Source organism: Daphnia magna, unplaced genomic scaffold (genome assembly GCF_020631705.1).
Source record: "Daphnia magna isolate NIES unplaced genomic scaffold, ASM2063170v1.1 Dm_contigs165, whole genome shotgun sequence".
NCBI lineage: Eukaryota > Metazoa > Arthropoda > Branchiopoda > Diplostraca > Daphniidae > Daphnia > Daphnia magna.
In genome coordinates, this window is record NW_025533148.1 from 102,484 (window position 1) to 118,180 (window position 15,697).

A 15,697-nucleotide genomic window follows, 5' to 3' on the forward strand; every position below is an offset into this window, starting at 1 on the left:
GAATGAACGTGAAACTTGCGGTGCAAGTAAGATAAGTTTTAGTGTCTTTATAGTTAGCTGAATTCTTTTATTTGCTCTTTACACACTCATAGCTTACAATAAGGATAATGTCCGTTGTAATATCTTTTTTTTCAAATATTCATAGATACTGTCAAATTCCGTTGCTGACTGCTGTCTCCGTCGATACAGATTAGCGAACGAAGTGGAATTGGCAACCCAGTTTAAGGATTCTAAAGCTTTAGAAAATCTTGTAAGGCTGCTTAACAGTTCCTTTGACATTATGAACTCTCGCCGTCCCATAGATGGAATAACTGATTCCAATTGGAATGGCCCCGATGGCAGACGGGAGGTATTTTTTTTTCAAATAGTGACTTGAAAATAGTCATAATGTGCAAACGTTCTAGGTTTTAGGCAGACTTTTCAAATGCCTTGATGACACCGAGATTGCTGCCTGTGGAGAATTTCCAAATAAAGAGATGGAAGATGAGCTTCTGTTCGCTTTGTCAGAATATTTCAAGAGGGATTTGCCAAACGGACCACCTACAGAAGAAAGTCTAACCAAACAATCACGTGAATTACCCGTTAAAGTAATAGATTTGGAATGGGGTTGGGATACATCAACATGCACATCCGAGAAGGAACCTTTGGCCACTAAAGGATGTGATGAAATTTCTGCTGTTGTGTATGAACCGTTCCTCTCTAAGGTAACTCTGAATGGATTAAGAGTTACTATTTTAAGCACAATCCATGTCGTCGAGCTGTTGTTGCGCGAGAATTACAAGTATGTTCTTACTGGGAAGCTGAACCAAGATTGCATTGAGGTAAGTCATCGAAGAATATACAGAAAATTTTACGTTGTCTTATCCAGTTTTTTTTTTTTTCAGCGTTTTTTTGGTAGGGGAGACCGGGGCTAGTTGGCTTAGGGGTAAGTCGCTCTTTTGCGTATTACTTGGCGCCACTTAAAAATTAGAGTTTTTCAGGATAGCCGAAGTGTTAATTAATATCACTAGATGGTCTGTACAAAATTTTAATTTTGTCTGCACTTAAATGCTGACGTTGTACTGCGAAAACCGTTTTACGCTTCGCCGCGAACTTTTTTTTTCCGTGCATTTTTCTTTTTCAGAAATAAGGTATGTAGTGGATGTTAATGAAATTTTTTCTTTAGATACCTTAGTCTTTTAGCTAAGGGTCAGTCAATTCTAAAATTCAATATAATTTATTTTTAAGTAAATATTTTAAAGAAAACAATGACCCCTACCCATGACCTAGCGGAGTTTTGTCGGGTCGGATCCCGTGTTGAACCAGTGTGCTTCACCCGTGTGAAGTGTGACACTGGTGAAACACACTGGTGTTACACCTCTTGTTCGCGTGATAGGGCGGGTTTAACACCGGTGTAAGTTATAAAGCTTTACCCGCAAATTTTATAGTTATTTTGCACCGGTATTGTTCTAGTTAAATATACCCGTATAAAGCTCAAATTTGTCCCAGTGTACTTCTCTGATTATCCCTACTATATTAACCGGTGTAATACACTAATATGTAACTGGTGCACTTCTCCAGCTGAAATTTTTGTATAATGGGTGCATAAACCCGTATCAAACCCTTTACATGTACTGGTGATTTTCTCCAGTTTTAATCTCATGCAATTTGTTGGTAGATAACACTAGTGTTACCCTATTGCATTTTTTTGGTGCATCGCACTGGTTTTGAACCCTTCAAACATACCAGTTTTCACAGTTACAATCCTGGTCCGTCTCTTTCACGAGTGCAAACAAGCTAGACATTTTCAGTAAACAGACAAGTGCTTTTTACTGCCACGTATTTTATTTCTATTGTACTGCTGAATGAAAAAGCATGACATTAGGGCACAAAACAAGTAATTGATTGACTGATGCAGTCCAGAAGGTCTAATAACCATGAAATTTTAAATAAAAATTGTCACAATGTAAAAACCTAACATTATAATCTTCTTAGTATACCAACGACAAAACAAATTAAAGACTAAAACAGTTAACTAATGCTTGAAGTAACAAATTCACACAAACTCGCCAACAGGAATTCCCAACTGACATGCACGAGGAATAATTAAACATTAGTCGGGAAATATTAAATTAATAAGCTTAGTTTTACCATCGGCGTTATTCACCACTAAATGCGATCACCACGCGATATGTCTTTTTTCCAAGTTCGTCTGCTCTTTTGCAGCTTGGAGAATTCTAAAGGTATGGAAAGTCAAATAACAAAAGACGATTGATAAGCGACAGCAAAAGCATTCTTACTGCTGGTATCCATGGCTACCACAATATGTCGTCGTCTGCATTCCCACTTGTGTTTTACAATATTGCAAAGTGAGCGTTTAAAATGCAGTATACATTGGATGGAAAACTATATTTATGAAACAAGATGTAGACGCGTTTCAATGCAGTGTCAAACCAATATGTTCCTTACAAACTGTGGTAACAAATTGAAATAAAAAATATGAGTGTGGCAAACCAATATGAAATGCATATAGATGTAATTTTAAAAGCTATATGTCAACCACTTTGATGAATATTGTCGCGGGTGAAAAGGGAGATTGGTTATCTCTTCACAGAGATGAGTCATCCGCTCCTTGGACAACACTGCGATCGTGGTGAAGAAATTATCGGGAGAAGTCCGCTCTAAGAAAGATACGCAGATATGCAGTCCGGAAGGGGAGTAATTCGCGCGACGGTATAAAACGCTGCCCCGAATCTGCGTTAGATGAGTCTCCATCGGGTGAGCTCCCGGAGCTGGGCTCCGTAGGAGAAGCTCCCTGGTTTCCCTAGAGTTCTTCAGACGCTTCTCCAACTTTTGGTAATGGTTATCCCTTTTGTTTGAGTTAAACCATTGTTTAGAATTTAAGTCATCACTTGTTGTATTCGTTTATTCTTGTTCTAATACAACTCGTGTGACAATTGGTGGAGACGCAGCTCGTTACCCGTAAGTGACGAATTAGTGCTGCAGAGTTTTAATTTTTGAGACGGAGCTCGTTACCAGTAAGTAACAAATTTTTTGCTGCGGTGTGGCAATTATTGAAGACGCAGCTCGTTGCCTGAGAGTAAACGAAGTCATGCTGCAGTCATTGTTAGCCGATGCCGAAGAGGACAAACCCACGGCTACCTAGTTGCCCAAGAGACCCCAGCCGACGATTACATCCGCTTCGAGAACTGTCAAGCGTTACGGTAGAAACTTCACCTACCCCAGCCTCATCGTTGGAGAGTGGAACTTCCCTTGTTGGTGAAGCCCTAAATTTTGAAGGTCCTATTCCAAAGGACCATTTGACCGAAGAAGATGACAGTCAGGGTGAATCAGTCGAGACTGGAAGAGATTCAGACTCGGATTCAGAAAACGAGGTCGTTTTGAGAACTGCAAGTCCAGTTGTTCCAGTCAGTGGACAACAATTTATAGTGCCATCAGGGCCTATTGTGCAGCCACAGAGACAAGCTATGGCAGCTGTCAGAAAATTTATTAGCCCGCCTATCTTTCGAGGTAGTCTGGATGAAGATGCGCGCCAATGGATGGAGCGCTACGAGACAATTTCCTCCCATAATGGATGGGGTGACGCCGAAAAACGTAATAACTTCAATATGTACTTGGACGATACTGCAAGAAACTGGTTCAATTGTGCAAGGCTCCCGAACGAGTAAATGGTAAATCTCAAACGGCCGGAAGATATGTGATTGCAGCGCCTCTTCCGTGGCCGAAGGCAGGCGATTAAAAAAATAAAAAAAAAAAATAAAAAAAAAAGGAAAATCCTTAAGACTATCTGGGAAATACAAGAAACATTTAGACAAGTAAGCGCAACCGGAAAGAAGAAAAACGAAGGAGTAAAAGTCCCTTATTTGCCAAGAGGACGCAAGCTGATTTTTAGTCTCATCAACCTTCGTGGATCGCAGAAGATTAGTACAGTCGGGTCGCCTGTCTTGAAGAAGGGGGACCTGTCGCGGGTGAAAAGGGAGATTGGTTATCTCTTCACAGATTTGAGTCATCCGCTCCTTGGACAACGCTGCGATCGTGGTGAAGAAATTATCGGGAGAAGTCCGCTCTAAGAAAGATACGCAGATATGCAGTCCGGAAGGGGAGTAATTCGCGCGACGGTATAAAACGCTGCCCCGAATCTGCGTTAGATGAGTCTCCATCGGGTGAGCTCCCGGAGCTGGGCTCCGTAGGAGAAGTTCCCTGGTTTCCCTAGAGTTCTTCAGACACTTCTCCAACTTTTGGTAATGGTTATCCCTTTTGTTTGAGTTAAACCATTGTTTAGAATTTAAGTCATCACTTGTTGTATTCGTTTATTCTTGTTCTAATACAACTCGTGTGACAATATTTCTAAGTCCTTATCGCAGAAAAAGTAAACCAATATGCTGTTTCGTTAACTAGCCTACCCACGGTTTCAAACTGGTGTCACACTTAAAAAGGCACAGAAACCACAAAAAAATGTAAGTGTGTGACACTATTATGAAACCAATATTCACCGAATAAATCCTCAACACCAACTAGATGAATTTTTATGGTGCTTAAATCTAGTTCTACCTAAAGTTCATATTGGTGTCAGACACCCTCCGAAAAATGCCATCAACTATAGGGGGAAATATCATTAAGGAGTGTCCTGCACCCGTTAGGAATGCTCTTGAATCTGGTTTACAAAAATTACCTTTACTCTAAGTAAAAATGAGGCAAAATAGTTTCGTAACACGAGGATCCGAAAAGTATCAAATGCAGCTTTCACATCGCAAATTCAGAAATACGTTAATCGAGGCTTTTCATTTGAAATTCCTCGGTTGCGTGAAGCACACCCAATTTGAACCATAAATGAAGGGTTTGAAATAAGTGTTTTACACCACACCAGATCCACACCAAAAAACTCCACTAGGGTGGGGTAGGTTGGCTGTTTTTATTTTTGGGCAAGTTGGCCTTTTGTTTTAGCTTCTGACCTTGTTTATTTGTGTGTCAAAATCTTCTGTTTTTTTAGTGTTACACGAGGATGAGGGACTATGTACAAAAACTGACAAGGGAAAAATGCCTAGTGAGGTTATCGAAAGAGCAATTGATGTTGTTCTTACAGAAGGAAGAGGAATAACTGAGGTTGGAGAAATGTTTCAGATTCCCAGAAGAAGTCTTGCTAGATACGTAGACAAGAATAAGAATGAGCTACCCTGTGAACAAAAATATGGTTATTCAAAGATTCGTCAGGTAAGAAATACATTGAGTTTAGGCTATAGGCATAGTAAGTTAGGCTAATGAGTGTAAACATTTTGTCGAACAGGTTTTTACAGATGAGGAGGAGGCTATACTAGTGAAATATTTGCATCGAGCAGCAGATATTTATTTTGGATTGTCACCACTGGACGTTAGGAAGCTAGCATTTCAATTGGCCACCAAAATGAACATCAAAATTCCCTTGTCGTGGACTGCAAAATGCTTAGCTGGCCCTGACTGGTTTAGCTCATTTCTTAAGAGACATAATACTTTGTCAATTAGGAAACCCGAGGCTACCTCCTTGGCAAGAACATCATCTTTCAACAAACACAACTGCGACGCCTTTTTTGACAATTACGAGAGATTGTTGACAAGAGAAAACATCTCATTTGATTGTGTATGGAATATGGACGAGACTGGTGTTACTACTGTCATGCCACCTGAAAAGATCGACGTGGCCAAAAGCAAATAGGTTAGAGGACTATAGTATTAGTTTGCAGTTATTTTTATTTTATATCATCTTTGAAACTACTTTTCTATAGGGGCAATCGTTTCGGCAGAGAGAGGGACTTTAGTTACCGTTGTTTGTGCAATTTCGGCTTTAGGAAACACAATTCCCCCTTTTTTTGTTTTTCCAAGGTAAATTTATAGTCTTGAAAGCAAGCAGTTTGTGGTATTAATTGATGTTATATGAAAAATAGAGTGAACTTCAAAAGCCACTTTCTTAATGGAGGTCCTATAGGATGTGCAGGTACTGCAAACAAATCCGGATGGATGAATGATTCCAGCATGGAGTTATTTATGGATCATTTCGTAAAATTTGTTCGTCCATATAAGGAACGGCCAGCTTTATTGCTTCTTGATAACCACTCTTCACACATGGCCATCAATGCCTTAAACTTCGCAAAGGAAAACCATATTCACTTTCTATCATTCCCGGCACATTGTTCCCATAGATTGCAGCCATTGGACGTATCGGTGTATGGTTATGAAAAAATTTAACAGCAGTGCTGCTTCAGCATGAATGCTTAACAATCCTGGAAAAACTATGTCCATTTATGATATTCCGGGAATAGTTGGCAAATCGTTTCCTCTAGCTGCTAACCCTGTTAACATAACATCTGGTTTTAGACAGACCGGAATCGTCCCATTTGACCGCGAAGGTTTCCATTCACGTGCTGACTATGATCCTGGTTTTGTTACGGATAGAGTGGACCCAAAGTTAACTGTTTCTTTAGTTGAAATTGATTTGCCACTTCTAAATGAGCCATTTGCTCTTCCAATTGGGATTTTACCGGATGAAGTGGGAACTGATATGCAGCTTGTTGTGGATCCCCTAGTGGAACATAATGCTGTGGAGCATGAAGTGCAACGTGATGCTGTGGAGCCTGATGTTGAGCCTGGTGGAAGACAACACAATTCAAGATCATCTAACAGTGCTTCCACCTCACCTGTTCCCTTTTTAAATTCACCGACTAATTCTTCCTGTTCATCAACGCTGTCGATTAAAATACTTGAAGAGTTGAGACCTTTTCCTAAAGCTGGCCCCCGGATAATTCCACAAAATAATGGGCGCCGGAAGAGAACATCGGCAGTTTTAACTGACACTCCCGTAAAAAATGTTATCGAAGCAGAGAAAGCTGCAGTGAAAATAAAAGCCGTAAGGAAGATTGTGTTATCTGAACAGCCACCCAACTCTAAAGCTGATGAGTTCAAGAAAAGCAAGCCAGCAAAGCGGAACAAAAAAGAAGTCAAGAAAAAAGAATCATTTTGCCCAGAATGTGGAGGGCGTTATTCCACCACTAAAGAAGATTGGATTCGTTGTACAATTAAAAAATGTTGCTTATGGGCGTGCGAGTCGTGTGTGGATGACAGAGGAGAAGATGAAAATTCATACGTGTGTTCAAAGTGCTCTGCAAAGATGTAAGGCCAACTTGTCCCGACTTCACGGGCAACTTGCCCCACTTACGGGGTAAGTTACCAGCTGAAAGTGTCCGAATAAAACTGTTTTTTGGGCAGAAAGTTTTTCTAAATTAGCATTTTTTTTTACGCTACAATTTAGATAAGATAACAAAGCATCAGCTAGGCCATAAATGTTATCATTACAGGAAAAATTACAAGTGGTAAGACAGGGTGTGTAAAAACCTGGCCAACTTGCCCCGGTCTCCCCTATCATCAGAATGGCTGGTCGCTGGGGAGATAAACCGACTGCTGCCTCTTTTCTGGAACTATTCCGGCTATTGACCATGTATTATACAACAAAACAGGTGCTGCGTGGGGCGAACTGTGACTCCTTGGAAAAAAATGAGGTTTTGAGCACCTACAGTGACAGTATCAAGAAAAGATTGAACGATAACAACAAAAAAATGAAAGAAAGGAGAGAATATTTTCGGGATATTCTTCTTAAGGGCATAATACGGGAAATTGATCTTTGCGACGGGGCTTTCAATGACGACCATGAGTGTAGTTCTTCTTTGATTCCAGAATCTACGAAAATTGATGTACTTGATTCGGATATCATATATTACATCTGTGGATACATGGTCCATTCATTTCGGCAAAAGGGTAAGAGGACCAACTCTAATTTTTGCCAACATTGCCTAGCAACTATAGATATAAGCACAGAAGATCTTCCACCAAACTTCACGGCATCTCAACTTACACAAATTAAAAGGCGGGGTAATTTGATGTTCAGCTCGTGTAAATTATTTCAACTTATTTGTCAAGTGGAGGATTCATTCCTGAAACTCGCTAAATGCGATCGCGTCTTCTTAAAAGACTCGTATGAGGCCATACTAACAATAATCTCTGGAAAAAAACTTCCGTTAGTTGGATGTGAAATGCATCAAAAACAATTCGTGCTCACTGTTATTTTTCAATATTTGACGCTGAGATTCCGATGTTTCTCAAAAAAAAATCGTTGATCATGTTGAAAAGAAGCGTGGCGAAGCACACGCGCGTATGAAGATGAAAAAAATTAGAAATTTTGCTAGGCAATAACACATAAATGATACAACCGTGTGATATTTTAATTCTTTATGTAAGCCAAAGTTAATGGATAAAATGTTCATTTTAAATAACATAAATAATACAGAAATTTTCAAACATTTGAAATTTTTACATCCATTTATTTATTTTGCATAAAAGATTTTGAGCAGAGGCCAAATTATCAGCTAATTTAGTTTTATCTTCTAGTCCTACACACTGTATAGTTTAAAACGCGCGCCTACTGGTAACCTGTGCTAAAATCGAAACAATAACAAACAGCGTTTCACGATTTCGTATAAAAATCTAATATTCAAGGGAAAAGGGGGTTAAATTAATCATTTTTAAAAAGCATCAAAATTTTAACGGAATATTCTGAATTAATTCATACGAAACAGGGAAGGGCTCTATCAAATTATGGTGTACAATCCAAAAAATTCTGAGCATTACATTAGCTAATATTCCGTGTGTGTGAAGCACGCAATCAGTAGGGAAACTGGAAAATGACTAAAACTCGTCCCAAACCGTACGGCCTGACCCCTAGCGGTAGGCAAGAGCCTAGCTTCAACAGAGGTATAGGGGATTGCTGTCTTTACTTCGTAGTCTGTGATTAAACCTACACCGGGACTAGACCATAAACTAATACTGCCAGATGATTTGCACTCAAAAAACGAGAAAAATGTGGTTTCAACGCCTCTTACTTTCCTTAATCCGTGTGACAATCCAAATACGGAGGATCATTTTTCTAAACCCAAGTCAATTTTCACAGATTATCTAACTCAAGGAACAAAAAAATTATAAGAAAAGGAAGGAGATATGGCAAAGTAAGGTAGAAAAAAGTTTCAACAACCTTAAACAAACGCCTGTTAACCCAACACCACTCTGGCCATCGGCGCTGAAAGCGGATTCAACAAACTCATACGCACCCCGTGGGCCTATAACATATCGAGCTTTCAACGAATGTGTGGTGCACTGTTGAGAAGTGAACGAGTAGAGAGTTTAGAGCAAAATATGCTGAAAAAATGAGAACGAGCAACACACGGTAACGAAAGGCCGCCTTTATATAAGGGATTTGACTCCTAGGAATGGGGGTCAGGTCCTTTATATGTTCCTTTTTTCTGTTTACTTTGTAGTTACTCGACTTGTTTTCTCGGTTCTTTTGTTTTGGCATTCTTTCGCATCATTTTCTAAACCTCAACCCATTTGTTGACATGTCTAAAGCCTTTGTCTCCCTTCGATTTGCTAAAAGCATCTTCTCACCTTGATGGGTCTGGCCGGACTTACCAACGCAATGGTAATTAAATTTTCAACTTTTGCAGACGTGCATCTTGAATTATTTGAAAATCTTGTGTATCATGCTACCAATCCCTACGGAGTTTAACCTACCGAGGAAGAGAAAGGTGTCTTTGCAAATTTGAGGAGTCTGCATGACAAAATACTATGCACTGACAGCCCATTCAGCCAACTTATACACACGCCGTATACCATACCGGTCTTTCAACGAATGTGTTTGCACAGTTGAGAAGTGAACGAGTAGAGAGGCCAGAGCAAAATATGCTGAAAAAATGAGAACGAGCAACCCACATGGTAACGAAAGGCAGCCTTTATAAGGGATTTGACTCCTAGGAATGGGGGTCAGGTCCTTTATGGTCCTTTTTCTATTTACTTTGTTGTTACTCGACTTGTTTTCTCAGGCCTTTTGTTTTGGCATTCTTTCGCATCATTTTCTAAACCTTAACCCATTTGTTGACATGTCTAAAGCCTTTGTCTTCCTTCGATTTGCTAAAAGCATCTTCTCACCTTGATGGGTCTGGCCGGACGTACCAACGCAATGGTAATTAAATTTTTCAACTTTTGAAGACGTGCATCTTGAATTATTTGAAAGTCTTGTGATCCCTACGGAGTAAAACCTACCGAGCAAGAGAAAGGTGTCTATGCAAATTTGAGGAGTCTGCATTCTGGAAATCTACTAAAAATTTCTTGAAAATAAAATAAATTCTTTTAAACATACGATCATTTTTTTATTTTTATTTTATTTCCCTTCCAAGTGCTGAATTTCTTTGTTAAGTTTGTTTCAAAGAAAGGGGGCACGGAATTCATCAATATTGTCGCGGGTGAAAAGGGATATTGGTTATCTCTTCGCAGAGATGAGTCATCCGCTCCTTGGACAACGCTGCGATCGTGGTGAAGAAATTATCGGGAGAAGTCCGCTCTAAGAAAGATACGCAGATACGCAGTCCGGAAGGGGAGTAATTCGCGCGACGGTATAAACACTACCCCGAATCTGCGTTAGATGAGTCTCCATCGGGTGAGCTCCCGGAGCTGGGCTCCGTAAGAGGAGTTCCCTGGTTTCCCTAGAAGTCTTCAGACGCTTCTACAACTTTTGGTAATGGTTATCCTTTTTTGTTCGAGTCAAACTATTGTTTAGAATTTAAGTCATCACTTGTTGTATTCGTTTTTTCTTGTTCAAATACAACTTGTGTGACAATATTCTCCCGTTTCCAAAACCAAGCAATTTTCTTATACAACCGGGAAATCTTTCTATAATTTATATCACTTAAAGCAGGCTATTTAAAAGCCGTAGAGTCTTCTTTTGCAATGATGGCTTTATCCTCACTGCATAGGCGGCTGCCTTACCCCGCAATAGTATGAAAATATCCAATAGGTATTAACAACACCGTGAACGGGGACTATTTCAATTCAGATTATTAACAACGTGATCGATTGATACCACGTAGCTATTCATTCACAACAATAAGTAAACAGCCACAAGCACCTGTATTCGAAGCAAGCCTTTACCATTCATGTTTTCATGAATAAGTGTAAGGAATAACGAATAATTATACTTCCAGTCATTATACATTGTCGGTGCATTCAAAACGAGGAAAAGGGGGTTTAAAAATCCATGATGGCCGCTTTTTATTGTCTAATTAGCTTTCTTTTATGATTCAGCCTCCACTTCTAAAGGCTTGAGCATACTATAACGTATGCTGCCTAGTGCATGTCATAAGATAACTCTGTATTTAATATTAAATAGCGAGTTTTTAACCAAACGTGTGGATTTAGACTAATGCCGAATTGGTGATTATAGGTCAAACATTTACATGAATAGACTTGTCGAGTTGTCAAATCCCGCTTAAACATCATAGATCGATTGATACCCTGTGAAACATCACATTTGCATAACCGGTACAGAAGGCTTTATCCCGCTCAAAAAATTTTACTTCGCAGAGACTGACAGCACCATACGCATAATTTTGAAATAATTAACAAGATAAACTTCCGCAGTAGTTCTTCCTCCATGACTGAGCGAGCTGCATTTGAATTTGATGCACTTTATGCTATCCATCTCTGACAAGGGATAAACACTACGGTTTTTTCAAGAAAGCCGAATCAATAAAGGTAGGCGAATCGAAATATTTTGATCGCCGAGGCCGTCCCGGGCCCAACGATCAAAATTTTTTCAAAAAATGGAAAATAAAAATCGATTTTTAAAGCTTCGATCTCAAAACTAAAAATGAACACAACCATTTATTAACAATTAAAAAATAATTTTTAACATATATTTATAATATTGTTAAGATACTTAAAAAAACAATAAAAATATACTTAAATCTTGCTCCACAAATTAAGTCCCAAACTCAGGACTCAAAAATTAAGTCCCAAAGTTTTTAATTAAAAAATTGGAAAAAAAAGATTAGAAACACTACAAACTTCAACAATAATTTGTGAAATTTCATGGCGGCAGATGTTACAAATCCTATCGATCAAGACGATTGACGCTTTCCACTCACCGTCCATGAAACACGCCTCTTTTTCACCTTATTTTTAAAACGCGCATTCTTTCCGGGACAAAAAAAAATATTTTGATAAATTATTTAGATAGAGATTTGACAGGCGGTCACCACTTGGGGGGCACGGTCACGGGTTTTTTTTTGCCATTTGGACGGTATCGTCCCAAATAGGGGAGAACGGGGTCAAACTGGACAAAAAATTTCTTTCCTCTTTATTTAGATTTCTATGTTCTTTTTCTAATATTTATTTTTAGTTAATGGTGCAGCGCCTTCTTGGGTAACTGCACAATTTTTTGGTAATTTTTAAGTCTTAAAATAAACGAGTTATAAGGATTTTAATGAAGTCGGTTTTTTTAAGTTTTTATTTAAACGGCGGGGTGAAACTGGACAGGGACGGTGTGAGATTGGACACTGCCAGTTTTCCTCATAAAAAGACATAAAATAAATTTTAAAAAAATATGGGTAGACTGCTTATTCAATATTTTATTCATTCATATTGAAATATTTGCAATAGAAATGAAAAATAGAGAGTTATGTCATTTTTACGAAATAGGGGGCTGAAATGGACAATTTCTAGGCGGGTAGAGTAAAATGGGAGGGCTTAACAGAGTATCGAGTATCGATTTGTCAAACGGGCGTATATGGCTTCTCCACAAGCACCTCCCACTCCAATATCGAAGTTGTCCGATATGACCCCAAAACTGTGTGTCCAAAATGACCCAACCCGGTGCTATTTAGTATTTCGTTAAAAACTTAACACTGGAAAGGCATTAAAATTTAAGTTTTTTATCAATCATTAAAGAAATGAATTGGCTATTTCACATATCATTATTTTATTCATTTGTAGTGTTTTTCACTTTAAAAATGCTTACAGTAATAGGGAAGAATATTACATCAAACAGGGCCATTTTTTTAATTCTGCGATAACAAGAACAATAATGATTCGATTTGAATCAATATTTTTTCTAGAACGTTAAATATAGCAGTCTATACAAAAATGTAAAAAAAAAAAAAAATTTTCCATAACATGTAGCACTTAGGGTCTTTGTCCAATATGACCCGTGTCCAAGTTGACCCCGTTCTCCCCTACCCCAAAACGACTCGTCAAGCTCAACCCCTTTCCCACATAAACTACTCCCGTGAACGCTATTTAGAGATTTTTTAAATGACAAAAAAATATTAACCTTTTAGGAATTTGAACGCCCACCTTTCCCTGTTTATGGCGTGAATTTAAGTTAAGTATTTTATACGTAAATTGAAATTTAAAAAACAGGAAAAACGAAAAAGGAGGTTGGGAATAAAGGTGCAGCCAGTTGCATGTCCCATTTGGTGGAGCGAGCTGGAAACAAAATATTTGATATCCGGGCCCGTTCCGGGCCCGCCGATCAAAATATTTTCAAAAAATGGGAAGAGATCGATTTCTAAAGCTTCGATTTCAAAACTAATAATGAACACAACATTTTATTAACCATTAAAAATGATTTTTAAAACTATAATTTATTATTTTTTTTATATTTTTTTATAAAACCCAATAAAAATAGACTCTAAACTTGCTCCAAAAATTAAGTCCCAAACTTACCACTCAAAAATTAAGTCCCAAAGTTTTGGATGGACTCATAAGTGATGCCAAAACTCGTTACTTAGATAAGTTTTGTTAAAACTTATCTAAGGGTCCTTCACCAAGGACCCTTGGTGAAGGACCTATTTTAGTTACGAGTCCATTTGCATAGTCGGAACACGACATAGTTTTACACTACCACAAAAAAGCAAAACGATGAATAACGTGAAACGAAACACTAACTTTTTCATGTTTTACTAATCTGTTGGGTTCAGGATTTGTTGAGCATTCGCAGCCTAATTGTTCAAGTGTCATGTCTAGGAAAAGCATAATTGTCTGTTCAAACAGGTATTTTTCGCTCTGTAGTAGGCTTATTATTTATTTTTTATATCTATCCCTCTTTTCATCCAGGAACTTCATTTCATTTCTGCATTTATCACTGTTTAAGTTACATCTGGTGACGGTATGTATTTGTTGATGCCCTTGGTTGTATTGTATTGCGACTTGTGAGTAATAGAGAAAGTGATTGACGCGTACCCCATCCCTATTTGTGAACGCACTCTTGCGGATTTCGCCATGTTTGTTACGAGTCCGTTTTTCCTCTGAGGAATCCTTATAGGGAAAAAAGGGGATCGCAAAAAAAAAATTGTGAAACCTTCCCAATTTACCAAAGGATACTAGCAATAATTTTGTGTTAAAGGTAAATGAACTAGCTACATTTTAATATTAAATTAAGGGTATTTAATTCTAGAAAACAGCTAAATTTTAATGTTTCACGGTATTGTTTACATTATGTGTAAGGAAAAATGAGCTGCGTTGTAAAAGGGTGTCATCATACCCAGGGCCTAAGACAATGGAAATTGTACTCGGGGTTACATTAAATAAAAAAAAGACAAAGGGACCTTGCGTCGGGGGCTAGGGGTTTTGCGTTGTCCATTAATTAACAAATACAAATATTTATTTTTTTATGTTGGGGGTTGGAATGAAGTCTGAAAGAAGCTGAATTCGAGAGCGATACGGACGTGTATTCTCTCTACCAACGAGACGAGACCAACTGACCCTGTGATCAGAGGGAGGGGAGGGGGGCGACGTTGCCGAGTCATAGCATGTCTTTTTCCCCGTACATGCATGGAAAAGAATTTCTGAATTGTAACGTGGAACACCCACGGCAAGAAAACACTCCCAGGGCCAAAACACGGGGAGCAAAAAGATAAGGGGTAATTGCTGAATTAGGAAACAAGAGCGGGTGTCCAAGCTGACGTAAGAGGGGATGGACTCAAAGGAGAACGGACGAGAAAGAATACAAACAAAATAGACATGATAATAAACTAAGAAGCGATCTTGGCGGCAAGGCGACGCGAACGACGGAGAGTGGATGAAGGCGCTGTCGGAGGGGCCGGACCAGGCAGCTGGACAGGGGAAGTCGTAGTTGAAGTGCTCGCTGGCGGTTGTGGCTGCGGAATTTGGGGGGAGATGACACGAAGAAAACGCCGATTGCGGCGGAACAATCGACCAGCTGGCGTTTTGACGAGGTAATCCCGGAATGGCCCCACCTCAACGATGACTCCAGGAGTGGACCAACGTTTTGACTTATGGTCTTGGATGAGCACGCTGTCGCCAATCACCAGGGGTGGGAGGGGGTGCGCGGAACGGTTGAAATGCTGAATTTGTAGTTCCTTTGCATGTTGAGCCCGCTTCTCCAATACCTCAGCGGCTTGCTGCCATTCCGGAGCGAATGAACGCCTGTGTGCGGGAAGGAGATCGCGCGTTGGGCGGCTGAAAACAATCTGCGATGGTGAAGCTCCGCCCGACATAGGCGCGTTGCGGAAGAGAAGCAAAGCCTTGCCAAACTTGTCCGGGTCGAACGAACCTGACGACCAAGAGCCTGCGATGAGCTTCTTCATCGATTTGACGGCTGATTCCGCGTAGCCATTGGACTGGGGATGGTGGGGCGATGAACGGCCGTTACTAATATCCCAGTCGTGAAGGAAGGCGAGAAATTCGTCGGACTTGAACTGCGGGCCTCCATCCGACCACAGTTTCACCGGGGCTCCGGCTCCACACGTGAAAAATGAACGGAGGGCGTCGATGACCCGTCGCGTTGACGTGTTGGTGTCCGGGAACGGGAAGACTTGAGGCCAAC

At 39.6% G+C, this 15,697-nt stretch overlaps 2 protein-coding genes across 2 annotated transcripts; both read left to right on the forward strand.

Moving 5' to 3' along the window:
* Window positions 1–2: 2 nt before the first annotated feature.
* LOC123467264 lies at window positions 3–13,421 on the forward strand. The gene is made up of 5 exons (XM_045167241.1): window positions 3–26; window positions 146–349; window positions 405–577; window positions 7,385–7,782; window positions 13,270–13,421. Exons 1-5 carry the CDS (start codon window positions 3–5, stop codon window positions 13,419–13,421), a joined length of 951 nt encoding a protein of 316 aa, XP_045023176.1.
* LOC123467266 lies at window positions 6,184–7,349 on the forward strand. The gene has a single exon (XM_045167243.1). The coding sequence runs from the start codon at window positions 6,242–6,244 to the stop codon at window positions 7,142–7,144; it is 903 nt and encodes a 300-aa protein (XP_045023178.1). The 5' UTR covers window positions 6,184–6,241; the 3' UTR covers window positions 7,145–7,349.
* Window positions 13,422–15,697: the final 2,276 nt, after the last annotated feature.